This window comes from Peromyscus leucopus, chromosome 8a, assembly GCF_004664715.2.
Source record: "Peromyscus leucopus breed LL Stock chromosome 8a, UCI_PerLeu_2.1, whole genome shotgun sequence".
Lineage (NCBI taxonomy): Eukaryota > Metazoa > Chordata > Mammalia > Rodentia > Cricetidae > Peromyscus > Peromyscus leucopus.
Window position 1 is genome coordinate 27,556,984 of NC_051085.1, and position 16,039 is coordinate 27,573,022.

Here is a 16,039-nt window from a genome sequence, read left to right on the forward strand (position 1 = left end):
AGGATTTGTACTGTTCTTTCCTGAAAGGACTTTATTTGGATGGATAACTGGAGGGGAGAAAGGGTGAAGGAGGAAAAGGAGGAGGAAAGAAAGGAAGGAGGAAAAGAGGGAGAGAGAAGGAATGAGCATGAGAGAAAATGAACACCCATGATGGAATGCAAACACACTGTAATGAATCAAACCTTACTAAAAGTCAGTTGCTAAGTACAGTAGGTGGAAAACTAGAAATTTTTCATTGTAAGGCCAATGAGAATCTGCTCTTTCCATAGAAGTTAATAAACCCTGAGGGGTTTTCCAAGTTCAAAATGTTACTAAATTGAAACAGCACCCACAATGGGTGGTTCACAACTGCCTATAACCGCAGCTCTGGGGCAGCTCATGCCTCTAGTCTCTGTAGGCACCCGTACTCACATGTGCATCTCCCAACACACACACACACACACACACACACACACACACACACACACACACACACAGATTAAAAATAAATAGTCTTTAAAAATGTAGCTTTATTTTTGCTTGTGAGCCTAGCCTTTAGTTGGGTGGTGGTGGCACACACCTCTAATCCCAGCACTTGGGAGACAGAGCCATGTGAGTTCGAGGCCAGCCGGGTCTACAGAGTGAGAGCCAGGACAGGTTCCAAAGCTACACAGAGAAACCCTGTCTCGAAAAACAAACAAACAGAAAAGCAAAAAACAAACAACAACAACAAAAAACGCAACAACAACAAAACACATAGCTTATATTAATGCAACAGAAGAAACATTGACTAGAACATTTAATGGTCATGATGGTGATGAGAATCCTTCATATCTTTTGTTCCTTTAAACAACAGGCATGTAGTGATCTCAAGTCCTTGACAAAGTGGTTAATTATGAGTTTCACTGTAATTCATATCCCAAGGGGTAGATAATGGGAGACAAGATAGGGGAAAACTCTTACATCTGTAGCTTGGCTTGCCTTGAAAGGCAGCAGGTAAGCCTTAGGATCTTGAAACGGTATTTCACCTTTCTCCGCCAATGTCTTCGTTTGCAACCTAGGTGACGATGGCATTCATAGGAGTGGTGTGATGAAAGAATTAATTCATGTAAAGGACTTGGAACCCTGCCCAGCACAGAGAAAGTTGCAACACGTAGAGCTGTGTGCGCTGTAAGAGGTGGGCAGCCGCAGCGCTTTGATGGTGTTTTCGGATCCATGTCATTGCCGTGGATTATGAATAAGGAAATTCTTCCATAACACCGGCTAATATTTACTCATATTGTGTAGCCATTAAACAGGAGCCAGTGTTTATGATGGAACTCCACCAGGAACTGTGTGACGCTCTACAAGTCCTCTTTGAAGCCTCTTTTTTTTTTTTTTTTTTTTTTTTTTTTTTTGTATCTGGCAAGTGAGCGCTCTCTTGGTGCTGCTTCCATGGTGGTGGGGATGAATGCTAGGCAAGGAGATTGTTCACACACTGTAGTTCCCTGCTTGTTCAGCCAGGATCTTAAGGGTGAATGAAGTTGAACTGTACATATGTGGCTGCTGGATTAGCACTATACTCTCTGTCAAAAGAAACCAAAACATTATCTTTGGATTTTTTCTTTTGTTGCTAAAAATCGAAGTACATAAGTTCAGTGGAAAACATGCACTAGAGAGAACGGCCTAATCGGGCATTAGAGATGACTGGGATCATCTTAATTCCTTTGTCAGAGCAGAGGCTGGAGCTTGGGAGGAGCTGGTTACATGTAAGTTTTGATGGTTGTAAGGAGCTTTGTTGAAGATGATAAATTGTGAGGTGAGCCTCGGCTATCTATTCTGAATAGGATGTCACTGCACATTTGTACCCTGCCTGCGCTGAAGGTCAGCATTAAGGAAAGTGTTGTCCCCTAAGGTAGCCACATGGCAGGCAGCACAGCACCTTTGCTTCCTCTGCAGGTACAGGGTAGCCGAGGACCCGAGCTCCCACACAGTGCTGCGGTCTGGGCTTCCTGTCTTGAGGAACGAAGCGCAGGCAGGTCAGGCTTTGTGTTTGTAGTCTCTGTGAAACTGAGCAATGTGACAGGACCCCAAGGTAGGGGACAGGCTAAGAGTGGCACGTGTATGCTGTCCCCAGCAACCTCATCCCATGGAGATAGTCCCTAAGGGAGTATGTTGTTCTGGATGCTGCATCCTGCCCACACCTGGCTGTCTTCTGCCTTCCAACTTAGCTACTCGTTGCCTCCTTCAAAGTCTCTGTTCGCATTAGGCAGAACTAGTTTTGGTAATTTGTACCCATGAACTGTTGATTAGTTCAGGCATCCCAAGCAGGATCCCGTGCAGTGTTTGAACGGCTGAGGTGGTTAGATTTTTCCTTCATCGTATGACTGACTGAAGTAGCATGCCTGTGATTAAAGGAGCAGACGCAATTTGCTGAGCTATTTCATTGCTGTGTGACCTCAGGCAAACAGCGTTTTTATTTACATGTCTAATAATAAACTTTCCATAATTATCGGCTTGCTCCACATTTTCTTCCCACCATCCATTCTTCTCTTAAATGGTGTCTCTTTTGCCTCCAGTTCTTCAAACCACGAAACAATAAGCGCGCCTCGATGCCTGTGTGTCACAGACTGTCTTGGGCTGCAGGGCATCGTGGGTTGGCAGAAGATGCTGACCGTCCTCTAACCTGCCCTGCGTTTCCATCACATACACCCAAGTCAATCCCTACCACTTCCCATGTTTAGAGATTTCCCAAGGGCTTCACACTGAACCCTTCAAACATGCCAATCAGAGCATCCTCATGTCCTCCCTAATAGCACACTCTTACTTTCTTTATAGAAGCCATTCCAGTGTAAAGTTACACAACTAATTTGTGTGATTAGGCATTGTCCATCTTCCCCTAGATCAGCAGTTCTCAGTCTGTGGGCCATGGCCCTCTTGGGGGGTCAAATGACCCTTTCACAGGGGTTGCCATAGACCATCGGAAAACAACTATTTACTATTCATAACAGTAGCAAAGTTACAGTTAGGAAGTAGCAACACAAAGAATTTTGTGGTTGAGGGTCACCATAACATGAACTGTATTAAAGGGTCACAGCATTGGGAAGGTTGAGAACCACTGCCCCAAACTACCACTCATTGAGGCCAGAATTTTCACCTCCTTACTTTCTATTATGTTCCTAATGCCTAGAAAGTTGGTTAACACAAAAGGTACTTAACTGATAAATACTTGCTGATAATGAGAAAAAGACTGAAGTTGCTTAACCATTTGAAAACATAGTGTGTCATATGAAATGTCTTTTTTATAGATTAAAACAGTGTGTATAAGCACAGCACAGTACTTAATATATTGTATGTGCTCCATAAAGATTTCTATCAATTGTGTTTTGGTTTTTTTGGTTGTTGTTGGATAGACATTATATAAATTTATGTCAGTGTGTGATTAGGTGTTATTGCTTTTGCTTCAAGAACAAGTGTAGAGCAGCATGTACTTCCTAAAGTTTGCAGTTTTGCTTACAAGATACCCGAGATAAACTGTATGTCACTCCTGGAGTTACCAGAGAGCATTTCTTCTTCTCTTTTCCCTTGGCTTCTCTTGGTAGAAAATACATATGCGCTGTTTAAAAAGTTCCCTTGGGTGATGGTTAAAATTCTCCCTGTCATAGAAACTAAAGAAAAGAACACACATGACACCAGTATAATGTATCTTATGTCCAAACGGTTTCCAGGCTTAAGAAGGCCTCTCAAAGCAGAGGGGCAAGATGTGTAGTCAACTGGGGAGCTTGGTGTTTATTGGAAGCCTGGTACCCAGATGTTTTCAAGACTGGAATGCTAAGACCCAGGCCAGGTATCTGCTAGCTAATGCCAAGTTAATACTCAATGACCCCAATTTCCTCTGCCTAGGTAATGGGAATTATCACCACATGAGACCCCAGAGTATAACCTCTAAGGGCAGAGAGATATGGTTGGCCTGTGGCCCCTTTTCATACCAATGTTAGAATTAGCTCCAAACCATTTGTGTGTTCTCTAGGAAATCAGCTGTAACTACAGTCCCAGAAATAGTAGTGTTCCTGAGGACACTGAAAGTTACTAAATGTTACAGGGGAAATTAAGTAGTTATGACTATCCCAAGCATGGGTATTTCTTGTGGATGATTATTCCCAGACATACGCATAGGCCTTACCCATAAGAAGTATAGAAGGGTGCTCTGGATGATCTGACTCTTGCTCCATTCAGAGGTTGCAGCAGTCTGCTTCGAGTCAGATATGTTCACTAGTGGAATGAACTTAAATTATCTGTAAAGATACGTTTTATGGCTGTATGTCTACTCATGCATTTATACACATACTTATATAACATGCTTGGTTCAGTGTTGGAATCTTATATTCACTAGCCTACAGTTTTAATTGTATAATTATGATCTAATGGGAGTGTACTTTTCTCTTCTTTTGATCTGTTAGTGGTGCCTACTGTCCCTATTCAGAAATCAACTTGAATAAAGAACGGATTTTTCCAGACCGCCTAAGTGGTGAGATGCCTCCATCGAGTCCATCATATCCAAGGAGTAGAAGGATAGACTCAAATGAGAGCTCGTCATCTCCTGAAACCAGGTAATTAAGGGGCGGTGCTTACATTGTCCAGAAGCACTCTCGTTGAACAGATGACCGTCTTGCGTGCTTTATGTTTTGTGACATTTCACATTAGAAATGCCAGGTTGGTATGCACTCCCAGAATCCTAGCACTTGGGAGGTAGAGTCAGGAGAACCAGGAACTCAGGAAATGCACTACACAGTTTAAGGCCAGCCTGACCTACATGGGACCCTGTCTCAAACACAAAACAGAACAGCACTTCTTCTACAGTGAACAACAGTGGAGATCCGTTCGTGGAACGGCCCTAAGATCAGTCCTAACAGTTGACCAAGAGGTCAAAGAGTGGTTCCACCTCCCTAAGATCCTCAAATCCTTCACTGAACTTGGCTCAGATAACATGCAGCACGCCACTGGCAAGGCTAAAGCAGGAGAATTGCTTAGTTCAAGATCAATCTGAGCGACCGAGGAAGACTGCATGACAAATAAAGAAATAAGTAAACCAGTTCAACCCGGAGTTGAATGTGACTCAAGGCTGGAAGCTGTTTCTAGAGGAAGTAGAGGGGAGCTACTTTTTCTCTGACGTGTTTCCCTCTTTTAAGAAAACTGTGAAGCTGTTCTAAAACTCATATTGTTATGTTTTCAATTGTGGATGTGTGCATTATAATAATTTCAGTGTGTCTTGTTTGTTTCATAAGCCTGGTTGAGCATCCCTTATCCAAACACTTGGGATCAAGATGTTTCAAATTTGAGATTTTTAAAAATGTTACATTGGCCTAAACTTTACAAGTTGAGTATTTTTTAATATGAAATGCTCTAAGAAACACTCAAGAAATTTCTGCTTTGGGCACATTTTAGATTTTTGGGATTAGAATTATTCAACCAAAAATACTTTTTTTTTTAAAAGAAAGAAATATTCAACGCATATTTCCTTTGTTTCCTAAGAGTAAGCGCAGTAATATTCCTGGGCTATGTGGAATAGATTGCTTAAATAAGATGATTTTCATAATGTCCATGTTCTGTTTTCTTCCTGTGATCGCTGCTCACCTCACATGTTTAGCAAGTTTCCTGTATGTCAGTTTTTAATTTGTTAAAATTTAGCTGCCATTCTGTACTTCTTAGATAATTTGCACCCCCAGAGGCAAGCTGTGAGGTGGATTTGATTGTAAGTGGCTTATTTGTGAGGTGCAGAAAACACCAGTAGGGGGCTGGGAGGGAAGCAGAAGGGGAGACAATCAGAAGCAGCTTATCTGTCACACCAGTTACTGCTGCAGGCAGCGTGGCTTGGACCTGCTGGGAATAGTCTGTGAAGTGTGTAAACCGCACATTTCAGAGCCTGCCTTGGGCAGAGGCAGGGGAGTAGAACTATTCACACACCAATTTCCTTCCGAGTCTTCCAGATGAAGAAAGTAAACTTCAGGCCTGTGTGTGCCGAAGAGGCTGCTAGTGGCCTGGGATGTGTGCAGCTAAGGGCTGATAGGCGCTACTGTGCCAGCTCTGTACCCATTTACCTGTCCCAGATTCTAGCTAGTCCCCAAGTGAGTGATGTGCTGGTATGACTTTTGGTTCAAGAGTTAATCTAACAGGCAAGATCAAATGAATAGTACAAGTCACATGTCTATGCTTTCCTGCCTTGGCACTGTTCTTCTACCTGACTTAGGCTTGTGGGCAACTGAGAACTCTACAGCAGCGGTGTCCAAACTACTGTGTGTTGGATGTTCTGTGATGTCCTTCAAGCTTAGGTTTGGGACCTGCACCTACCCACGGAACCTTGATGTCTGAATTTTAAAAGTTCTTCTGATACTAAATACCCCCCTTCTTAAAACTGTCAGTGACTTCCTGGTACTTGGCATTGAGACCTTAGTTCCCAGTGTAGCTCAAATTAGAGTCCTGCATTCCTTCCAACTCTGCCAGACTCTTTCCTCACGCCGCAGCTTCAGGCATCTTTCTCTTTGCAGAGAACCTGAATCCCTGCTCTTTGCCATCCCCCTCCTGCCCTCCAAGAAGCTTTTGTTGTCCCTCCAGCCTGTGGGATCAGGCCACCATGTGTTTCCACATCTCCTTACACTACGTTTTGAAAGACTTCCTTGGAGTCTTCGTGCTTTGCTTTATAAGCTCTATCATGGTAGAGGCCATGTCTCTCTTCATTTCCCTCACCATGGAATATACTTACATTGCTAGGATGTAAATGCTTTGAATCAGTGATCCTTTTTCAAAGGAGAAATGCTAGGTATATAACCTAAGAGACAACCGTTCTGTAGTTTTCTCTCTATTTACATTCTCACCTTTGTAAGAGTGCCACACCAGATGTTTAAGATGTCATTACGAAATGACGACAGAGTCTCCAAATACAGACTGGTACTCTTGTAAATTAGGGTGAGACGTTCCTATTTGTTGTTTACCATCCTGGCCTGCATAGATTAGGAAAGATACATGGACATCATTGTCTATTTGGCAAACCAAGGACAGAGGTGAGCCCGCCTTCTAGTGACCAGAGAAAAAGGTCCAGACTATATCCTATACCCGGGATTCAGGGTATCCTCAAGTCTTTTCATTGGGTTCTGAGTACTTGGGCCTGTTTTCTTTTAGAGGCTGGTCAAATGGGTGTGAACAATCCCCAGGGCATTCTAAGGAGAAATGGGAGTGTTCAGATGGTCCTTTTCCATCTACACCCTCATCCTATCTGTCACAAGTTTAGTGAGCATCTGCTGGGTCCAGTGCTTGCTGTGAGGTAATGTCCCCGCTTTGGACAGTACAGCTCATCACTACCCTCATATTGCCCCTGGCTGTAAGATGTCAGCTTCTCTTGGGCATTGATAGTTATATCTCCACATGTCTCCAGCTGAGTAAAAGAATGTGTATGTCTTTCTCTGTGTGTTTTAACAAAACCTGGGCCTGGAATTTTGATTTGCATGATATCATCTAGGTTGCTTATGTAAAATGTGGCTTTTGATACAGGCAATTGGAAGGGACATCCCCAAAATCCTTTCTGCTTGACAAACATTCCAAGGTGACAGGAGCAAGTGGTCTTTATGTTGGACTTTGGGAAAGACTATTGCTTGTAAGCACCCATTGGAAGGAACAGAAGGTATCCTCTCACATAGTCTTATTCCCATCAAGTCTGTCTGCCTCTACTTGTATGTGCATCTAAATTAGACACTATCTCTATTAAAGATTCATTTAGTTGTTTAAGCCCCACACTCTCTAAACTTGCTTAGATATAACCACAGAAACACAATAAAGCATCTTTAAAATGCCTGGCAATTACTTGTATTACCTTGTAAGGCAAGTGCCCACTGCTAAACTTAATTTAATGAAACAGTTCAGTCTGTGCGGTTCATTATAGGCTCTTCAAATGCCTTTTTATTTGCAGGACCAGTGCTTCTATTCTGAAAATTACATAGTGCTTGGTGTGAGAATTGCTGCCATCAATCTGGTTTATCTTTTTCACATGAACTCAATTTTGCCAGTCATACCAAGAGCCCATCTATACCCTATTAAGCAGATGGGGAAATGAGCTAACATAAAGTGTGATGGTGTGTGTGTGTGTGGGTGTGTGTGTGTGTGTGTGTGTGTATGTGCGCGTGCGCATGCACGCGCGCGCGTGCGTGCATGCACGTGCTTTGCAAAATGATCACACCAAGCAGATCATTTTAATTAAAGCCAAACTCATAAATGCTTACAAAAGTTAATCAGCAGTCTTGGGGAACTCGGGTTTTCTGGTCCTGGGGGCCTGCTGTGGACTAGAGAGCCATCTCTCTGAGCATGCCTTCCCCAGCTGCCAGAGCCTGCCTCCTCTTCTCAGTAGACTTCCAGGTACACATTAGGAGCTGTTCAAGTGCTCAGGTCTCCCAGCTTTTGGGGATCTGAGTCTGGGCCTGTATAGCTGCTGTGTGCACCAGAGTAGCATCTGTTGTCTTTTCTACAGCAAGCCAGTGCTGAGGACTCAGTCTCCCTGTGAGATCACCTTGCTGAGTAGAACTGTCATCATTTCATGGGGGGATTGACTAGTGAATTGCTGGGTGCTTTTTTCTGGAGGCGTTTTCTTTTTTTTTTCCTTTATTTATTTATTTATTTATTTATTTATTTATTTATTTATTTTAATATATATTTTATTTTACAATACCATTCAGTTCTACATATCAGCCATGGGTTCCCCTATTCCCACCTCCTCCAGGACAAGTCCTCCCCCGAGGACTGCAATCAACCTGGTAGACTCAGTCCAGGGAGGTCCAGTCCCTTCCTCCCAGACTGAGCCAAGTGTCCCTGTATAAGCTCCAGGTTTCAAACAGCCAACTCATGCAATGAGCACAGGACTTGGTCCCACTGCCTAGTTGCCTCCCAAACTGATCAAGCCAATCAACTGTTTCACCTATTCAGAGGGCCTGATCCAGCTGGGGGCCCCTCAACCTTTGGTTCATAGTCTGGAGGCTTTTTCTTTGGTATCTCAATGATACCCTCTTGAGACACTTGCTGTATTCCTTTTATTGTGTACCCTCTCTGACATGTGTTCTATATGTTAAATTATAATTTTATAGGATTGGCAGTCTGAATGCATCAGTTCTAGTCACCAGATAAAGACTAAGCCATGTTTACCTCTTCTAGATCTTGCTGATGGAGCCATGGTTAATTAAAACTCTTGCTGAGCTATTACCAAAGGAGCCTAACTTTTAAACTTCCTTGTGCCAATGTGGACCCATAGGCATAAGAGGACACTGTTTCAGTCACCACCTGTTCCGAATCCCTTTGAAGGGGCACCCTCCTTGGTCTGAGACTTGTCAAACGTCTACATTTGTAGAAGACATCTTGGATTCTTAACCTTTGATATTTTATCCGTGAATGACTTCAGCCCAGAAAGTTTTAAAAGATGCTAGTGGGTCCTACAAAGAGGTAACTTTTTGCCATTCAAAACAGTGACACCTGCCGTTTGTATAGGTGCTTCACCCAAAGGCATGTCTACCTACATGTCCTGCCCCCCTACCTCTTCCCATGCTGGATTTGGAGAAGTGGCTAAAATCAACACATCCCTGAATGGAGGCAAAGTGACTTATTATTTAATATCTTTTCCATGTCATTCTCGGGCTTGCTTAAACATAACTAGTCAGGAATTGTTTTTAAGTGAAAAAAAAAAAATCACCTCGCTGAAGGAAGTGAGCTGTGTGCATTCAATGTCGCCTGTTTTCTCAGGCACTTGCTCTTCCCATGTTTGTTTCCCTAATATTTACCACAGGCATAATTTGAGTGAGATAGCAAGACAGTTAAAATGTGACACATGATTACAGAGAAAGAGATGGCTGACTCAAAAAAAAAAAAAAAAAAAATTCTGCTTCACCAGCTAAGCAACTTCGACTGTCTTAATTAAAGCGGGTTTTCTTGAGTAAGCTTTTGCTATGGTTGTATTCAGTTTAAGCTAAAGAAATGTAATAAACTGGTGCTTGAAAACTCTAAAGACCCAGGAGAAATTGCACAGTCAGGGCACTCTTCAGGCTTCTTCTTTCTATGCTTCCCATTTCACCCTTGGTGCTGGAGATGTTGGGCTAACCTCCGGGCCTTTTTTTTCTTTCTTTCTTTTTTTTTTATTTTTGGTTTTCTGAGACAGGGTTTTTCCATGTAGTTTTGGTGCCTGTCCTGGATCTCACTCACTCTGTAGACCAGGCTGTCCTCGAACTCACAGAGATTCGCCTGGCTCTGCCTCCCCAGAACTGGGATTAAAGGCATGCGCCACCGCTGCCTGGCTCCCAGCCTGTATCTTTATTGTTTGTTTCTAAGCTGTGGCTGCCGTGGAACTCACTGTGTAGGCCAGGCTGGCCTTGAACTCATGGAGATACTCTTGCCTCTGCCTCCCAATTAAAGACTTGTGCCACCACAATCACCCCATCCTCTGTCTTGGTTTTAGCCCAAACAGCTAGTCAAGACCTGGCTTAGAACCTAAGCTGTTTAGCTGTCTGGCTATGGAAACCATTGCTCCAAGTCTGCTGTATCTTTGAAGAAAGCAGCTCACAAGACAGGTCATTTATCCCAACATAGAAGGAAACGGGAGCTTGAGGAAGCTGTCATGGGCACTTTCTAAACAGATTTTATTCGATCTTCAAATTGGCACATTAGGATTGACTATCCCTAGGTCTGTCAATGTTGCAACTGAGAATTTGGGAAGTTAAGTAACTTGCCGCTAATGTCTATGCAAAACTGGTTAGTAGTAGAGCTGAATGGGGCCTAGGTCTGCTTCCCACCAAGGACACACTTGTGGCCATAGCTTATGCTTCCTGCTTTAGGGACATTGCTGCCACAAGAGAGTAATGGTCAAGCAGACTGTCAAGAAGCTTTTGTGCTGATCGACAGCGTAATATTAAAATACACTACAGAGTATCTCTGTTATTGTTTTTTTGAATTTGTCAAGAGCTTATCTTGTTCTTGGCTACAGAAAATATTGTATTATCCCAGAATTTTCAAATTGTATGATCATATTTGTGTGTCCCTGGACTACCACTGGCGGGGGAGGACCAACATATCCCTTGGTCCTCTTTCCCTGCCACAGCCTGCCTTGGCCAGTCCACAAGTCTCCACCTGTCTCTGAGCGAGTGCTCCAGGCATTCCACTCCTCCCCTCTCTGCCCACTCTGTGCCACAGGAGCATGCAGAAAAGACCTTTCAGCTAAGGAAGCTGAAATTCCAGGAGGATTTCATCTTGTGTACAGGAAAAAAAACCTATAGAGTAACAGCAATTAGAACAAGGAGATTTCTCACCTCGCAGAGGAGAAGAATAATGGTTCCCCAATGAAGACAACATTTTAAAATTTTGAATAAAATGTAAGATAATTAAGAAATGTAGGTTTCATTCCCAGCTTTCTCAGGGAAGGGGAATTTGAGAATAAGTGTGTGACATGAAGCATACCCTTTCCCATCTTGGAACATGGGCATATGCTTTATTTTGGAGAAACCCAAGTATAATCATTAAAGAGTATTGGTTCTACGTATAGGTTCTTGGTGTCAGGAGGACCTGGTTGTTGTTGTTGAAGCCACAGCTAACCTCACCTGGCCAACTTCTCAGCTGATCCTGTTTCCTCAGACTGGAAGCTTCTGAGTCCTCATCCAAATGGATCTCAGCTGAACTGCTTCTAGAAAGCCTTGAAAGCTTAACCAGCCAAATGCTTCTAGTTCCTGGTCCTCACGCTTTATATATCTTTCTGCCTTCTACCATCACTCCCTGGGATTAAAGGCTTGCTCTCTGGGATTAAAGGCGTGAGTCACCATGCTTGGCTGTATCCTTGAACAGATGGATTTCTGCCTCTGGAATGCTAGGATTAAAGGCACGTGCTACCACTGCCTATCCTAAGTATCTAGTGGCTTTTCTGTTCTCTGACCCCAGATAAGTTTATTAGGGTACACAATATTTTGGGGAACACAATGCCACCACAGTTTTGGTTTTGGTTTTTTGAGACATAGTTTCTCTGTGTAGTTTTGGAATCTGTCCTGGATCTCACTCCATAGACCAGGCTAGCCTCGAACTCACAGAGATCAGCCTGGCTCTGCCTCCCCAGTGCTGGGATTAAAGGCGTGCACCACCACCACCCAGCTGAACTTGATGCCTTTATGTTTCACTATATAGAATACTAGACCTTGCACCAGGGAGTGCTATAGAATATGCATCCTGCCAACCACTCAGCCCATGTTTGGCTTGCAGCATGTTCTTAAGAATGCTGACTGACCCCCCTTCTTCGTATCTGAATGGACTGTTAGGATCTGTTCGCCTTGATGGTTCGATTTACACATCTGCTTCATGGCTCCTGTTCTAATAGACTGGATGCTGACTCTTCCACTCCCCAGCTAAAGGAAACAGCATGTGGAACACAAGAGAGCCTGTCACGTATCAAGTTTTAAGATTTATATGAGTTGCATTTGAAGATTGAAAAATTGGTCATGTTTCCATAAAGGCAAACATGTAATAACATTTTACTCTTCTTTTGGAGTACATTTTGGAAGATTTGGGAACTTTTTGGCTCTGAAATATTATTTTCCTTTTCTACATTTCAAGACATAAAAAATTGACATTGTTTTTGGACATAGACTACAAAGGAGTTTTTCTTATGTTTAAGTCTTTTTTTTTTTTCTGGTGTTTTGAGACAGGATTTCTCTGTGTAGCCCTGGCTGTCCTGGAACTCACTCTGTAGACCAGGCTGGCTTCAGAGATCCACTTGCCTCTGCCTTTTGAGTGCTGGGATTAAAGTCATCTTAACACAATTTATTTTGAAGAGTAATTATGCTTTATTAGAACTAGAAGAGGGTAACTTTGGTTATGAGTGGATATTTCTGGTCATGAAAACACAAAAACACAGAAAAGTCCAAGACTTAGTTTTCCCTTTTTGTCTTACTTTTTTCCCCCACTTTTCAAAAAATCAATCACCTGTCCATCTAACTTCCTCGGAAAGGCACAAGAGTTAGTTGAGAATTTATTTTTTTTTGACTCTGAGAAATACTAATTTTAAATTATTTCACAACAGTGTGTGATTTTTTTTTCTGATATTAATATAGCCACTAACAAGCTACTTTCTTTCATTAGTCACACACAATATTAGGATGTAGAGTTTGTAGACACAAAGAATGCTATTTCTGGTTTAGTGCAAACAAGTCTAGAAATTTGTGAGTCAATTTAGCATGTAGCAAGTTGACTTTGACATATTGTAATTAGAAAGCATGACTTCATTGAATCTTTTGTTTTGTGGGTGTTTTATTTTGATTTTACTTATTTTTTGTGGTACTAGTGATTACGGTACTTGGATGTGCCAGCCAAGCACCCCACAGGCTAGCTGTATTTGCAGTCCTTTTTGAGTTTTTGTGTGTTGTTTTGTTTGTTTGGATTTTTTGTTTGGGTTTAGGGTCCCACTAAGTGGGCTCATGCTGGCTTTGAACATACCCTACAATGTAAATCTCCTATCTTGGCCTCCTGAGTAGCTAGGATTACAGGCCTGTGTAATTAGGGTTGGCTACTCTACTGTTCCTATGGAGAAAACAAGATCTTTCTGTCAACACCTCGGGTAACGACGTTTGTCAGTCATCAGTTCTCACATGTGGAGTAAGACCCTCAAGATGTTGAATTGGCATTGTATTAGACTAAACAGGTTCAGGATGCTCTGAAGGGATGTGGTTCCTCAAAGTCCCCATTTGGAGTTCTCTGGATCTCTTGGGGAAATATTTGTATTGCATAGTAGCTGGATTATCAAATAGGTGCTTGTCTTCAGCAGTTACAAGATGTTCTAGTCTAACACTGAAACAGGAGCTTAGGTTCAGATGAGAGTTCACATATACTCTGGAAAACAAGATTTCTAAAATGTAGTGAACATTGATTGCATGTTTCCTCTGGTAGTTTCATTGTATTGCCACACCATGGTTTCAATTACAGAGTATGTGCCTTTGGAATTAAAAGTAAGAATTGCTTTTGTGTTAAATTAATTTGTTTAATTGTATTTACTTTGTTCTTGAACCTTAAAAGTGCAGCCTGGGTCAGAATATTGCAAACACAGAGGAGTGTGTTCTAGTATGACCTTCAGAATGAAGGTCATTAGATTGAAAAATTTTAAGTCCCATAAATTTCTACTTTAATTTAAAAAATTAAAAAAAAAAAACAAAACAGTTTTTGTCCTTAACCTCAGGGTCAGAGTTCTAAATCAAAGTTTTAATAAGTTGTGTCCATTTTAGAGTATTCAAGGCCTATGATTTCAGAATTAATCCATTCCTGCTCAAAAAGAGGAGCATTCACTTCAGTGGATTGACCTGGTCAAGCCAGGAAATGCCAATGGACTAGTCTCAGCTTCTACTCCAGTCTCGGGGCTGAGGCGTATAGAGTGATTTGATCTCATGGTGCAGACTTTAGGAAAGTTTTGTTTTTTTTTGAGTCTTACCAAACAGTACAAGTGTTACTGCTCCTGAAGGTATATTCCAAGCTGTAGTTGGAATTTTCAGTAACCATATCTTCCAGAGTAATTCATCTTCATAGCATTCTCACCATTAAGAAGCTTTCTGAATAGCAGCCACCAAGTGATCATGAAGAAAGTGAGCATTTATGGGTATCATTGGCATTGGCTGCTTTATGGTGTATTTCATTCAGTAACATTTAGTGGTACCATCCATCCATCTTTAAGTTAAGGGAAAAAAACCAGTTGCTACGATGCAGTTCTGAAACGTTTTAAAATTCATCTGTGATAAAATACTGAGACAGCTATTTTTCTCAGGGAACAGCGTGCTGATGATGCCAAAGGAGATTCTGAAGAGAAAAGAGAAAATGAAGTGAGGACGTCAGCCGAAGCCAAAGGTAACCATAGCACTATCATGTCATTATTGGTTATTACCATAAATATTTAGGAACCAAAAACTTCACTGTAGCCCAGGATGTAGTCCATGACAGCATAGTGTCTATGCACAAGAAAGTGGGTTTGATTCTCAGCACCACAGAATAAGTAAAAGTAATTAGAAACAACTGGAAAATGACAATCACAGTGTACTGAAGATAAGCTTGGTTTGGCTCTTCCTTCATGGAAAACAAGAGACGTCTAGATATCGAGAGACTTTCAATGGCACAGACTCAACGGGCACCTGTGTCCACAGTTTCTTTCACACATTGGTGCAGCATCAGATGTAAGGTTTGCAGAGACATTCTTTGTGGCTCCTGCCACACATCTGCTTTAGTATTGCTGGCTTCACTTGCTTCAAATGTGTTTTGAAATCCAGTCTATCGTCTTGATGTGAAAGCACAAAATGAAAAGAAAATAAACAAGTGTTTGCTAGGCTAAGTCATACTTCTTCCGTCTTTGTTTCAACGATGATAGTTTAAGCAACGAGGGCATAATGACTCTTAGTCATCATGTAGATTGAACTTATAATTTGCTTATAGCTGGGTAATTATTGTTTATTTTTCTTATAAGAAGATGCTACCGTGGCTACCACTGTGTTGCTTGTTCTTGTAGACTTCCCTTCTCATATATGTTTTCTGGTTTAGATGATTTTAGGGCTGAGGGAAGAAAACTAATGACTGTCTGAAATGAGAGCCTGATTATTGTAAAGCAGTAATTAATGATTCCATTGAAATCTGTGTACAGGGCAATGTTCAGCATGGTTTATGATAGAATAGTAATTAGTGATTACATTGTACTCTGTGTACAGGGTGATGTTCAGCATGGTTTATGGTGCTTGCTTTGGCACTAAATACAGATCCTACAGTTGACCAGGCATAGCCTCTCCTTCCCTACCTGTCCTTGCATGGCTTTATCCATAGCATTGAAGCCACTGGGTACTTAATGTTCCTTGTCTGTCCCAAAGAATGGTGTGGTATATATCCATGAGCTTGCAAGGAAGATTAAAAGCAGTAATGTTGTTCCCTGCTTAGCACGTGTCTGTCCCATAAGTCCTACACGATTATTTGATTATCTACAGTGTTGCTTATAATTTATAAAGGAAAGAGATATTTAACCTAGGAAGGTTTCGTTATCATAGCTGTTTGGACT

General features: G+C 41.9%; 1 protein-coding gene across 9 annotated transcripts in view; it reads left to right on the forward strand.

Moving 5' to 3' along the window:
- The window catches only part of L3mbtl3 (L3MBTL histone methyl-lysine binding protein 3), a 114,039-nt gene that overhangs the window by 87,461 nt on the left and 10,539 nt on the right, over positions 1-16,039 (forward strand). For all 9 annotated transcript variants that reach the window (XM_028877381.2, XM_028877386.2, XM_028877383.2 and 6 more), the window contains 2 exons: positions 4,419-4,568; positions 14,771-14,850. In XM_028877381.2, coding sequence (XP_028733214.1) covers positions 4,419-4,568; positions 14,771-14,850 — 230 coding nt within the window. The remainder of the gene's footprint in view (positions 1-4,418; positions 4,569-14,770; positions 14,851-16,039) is intronic.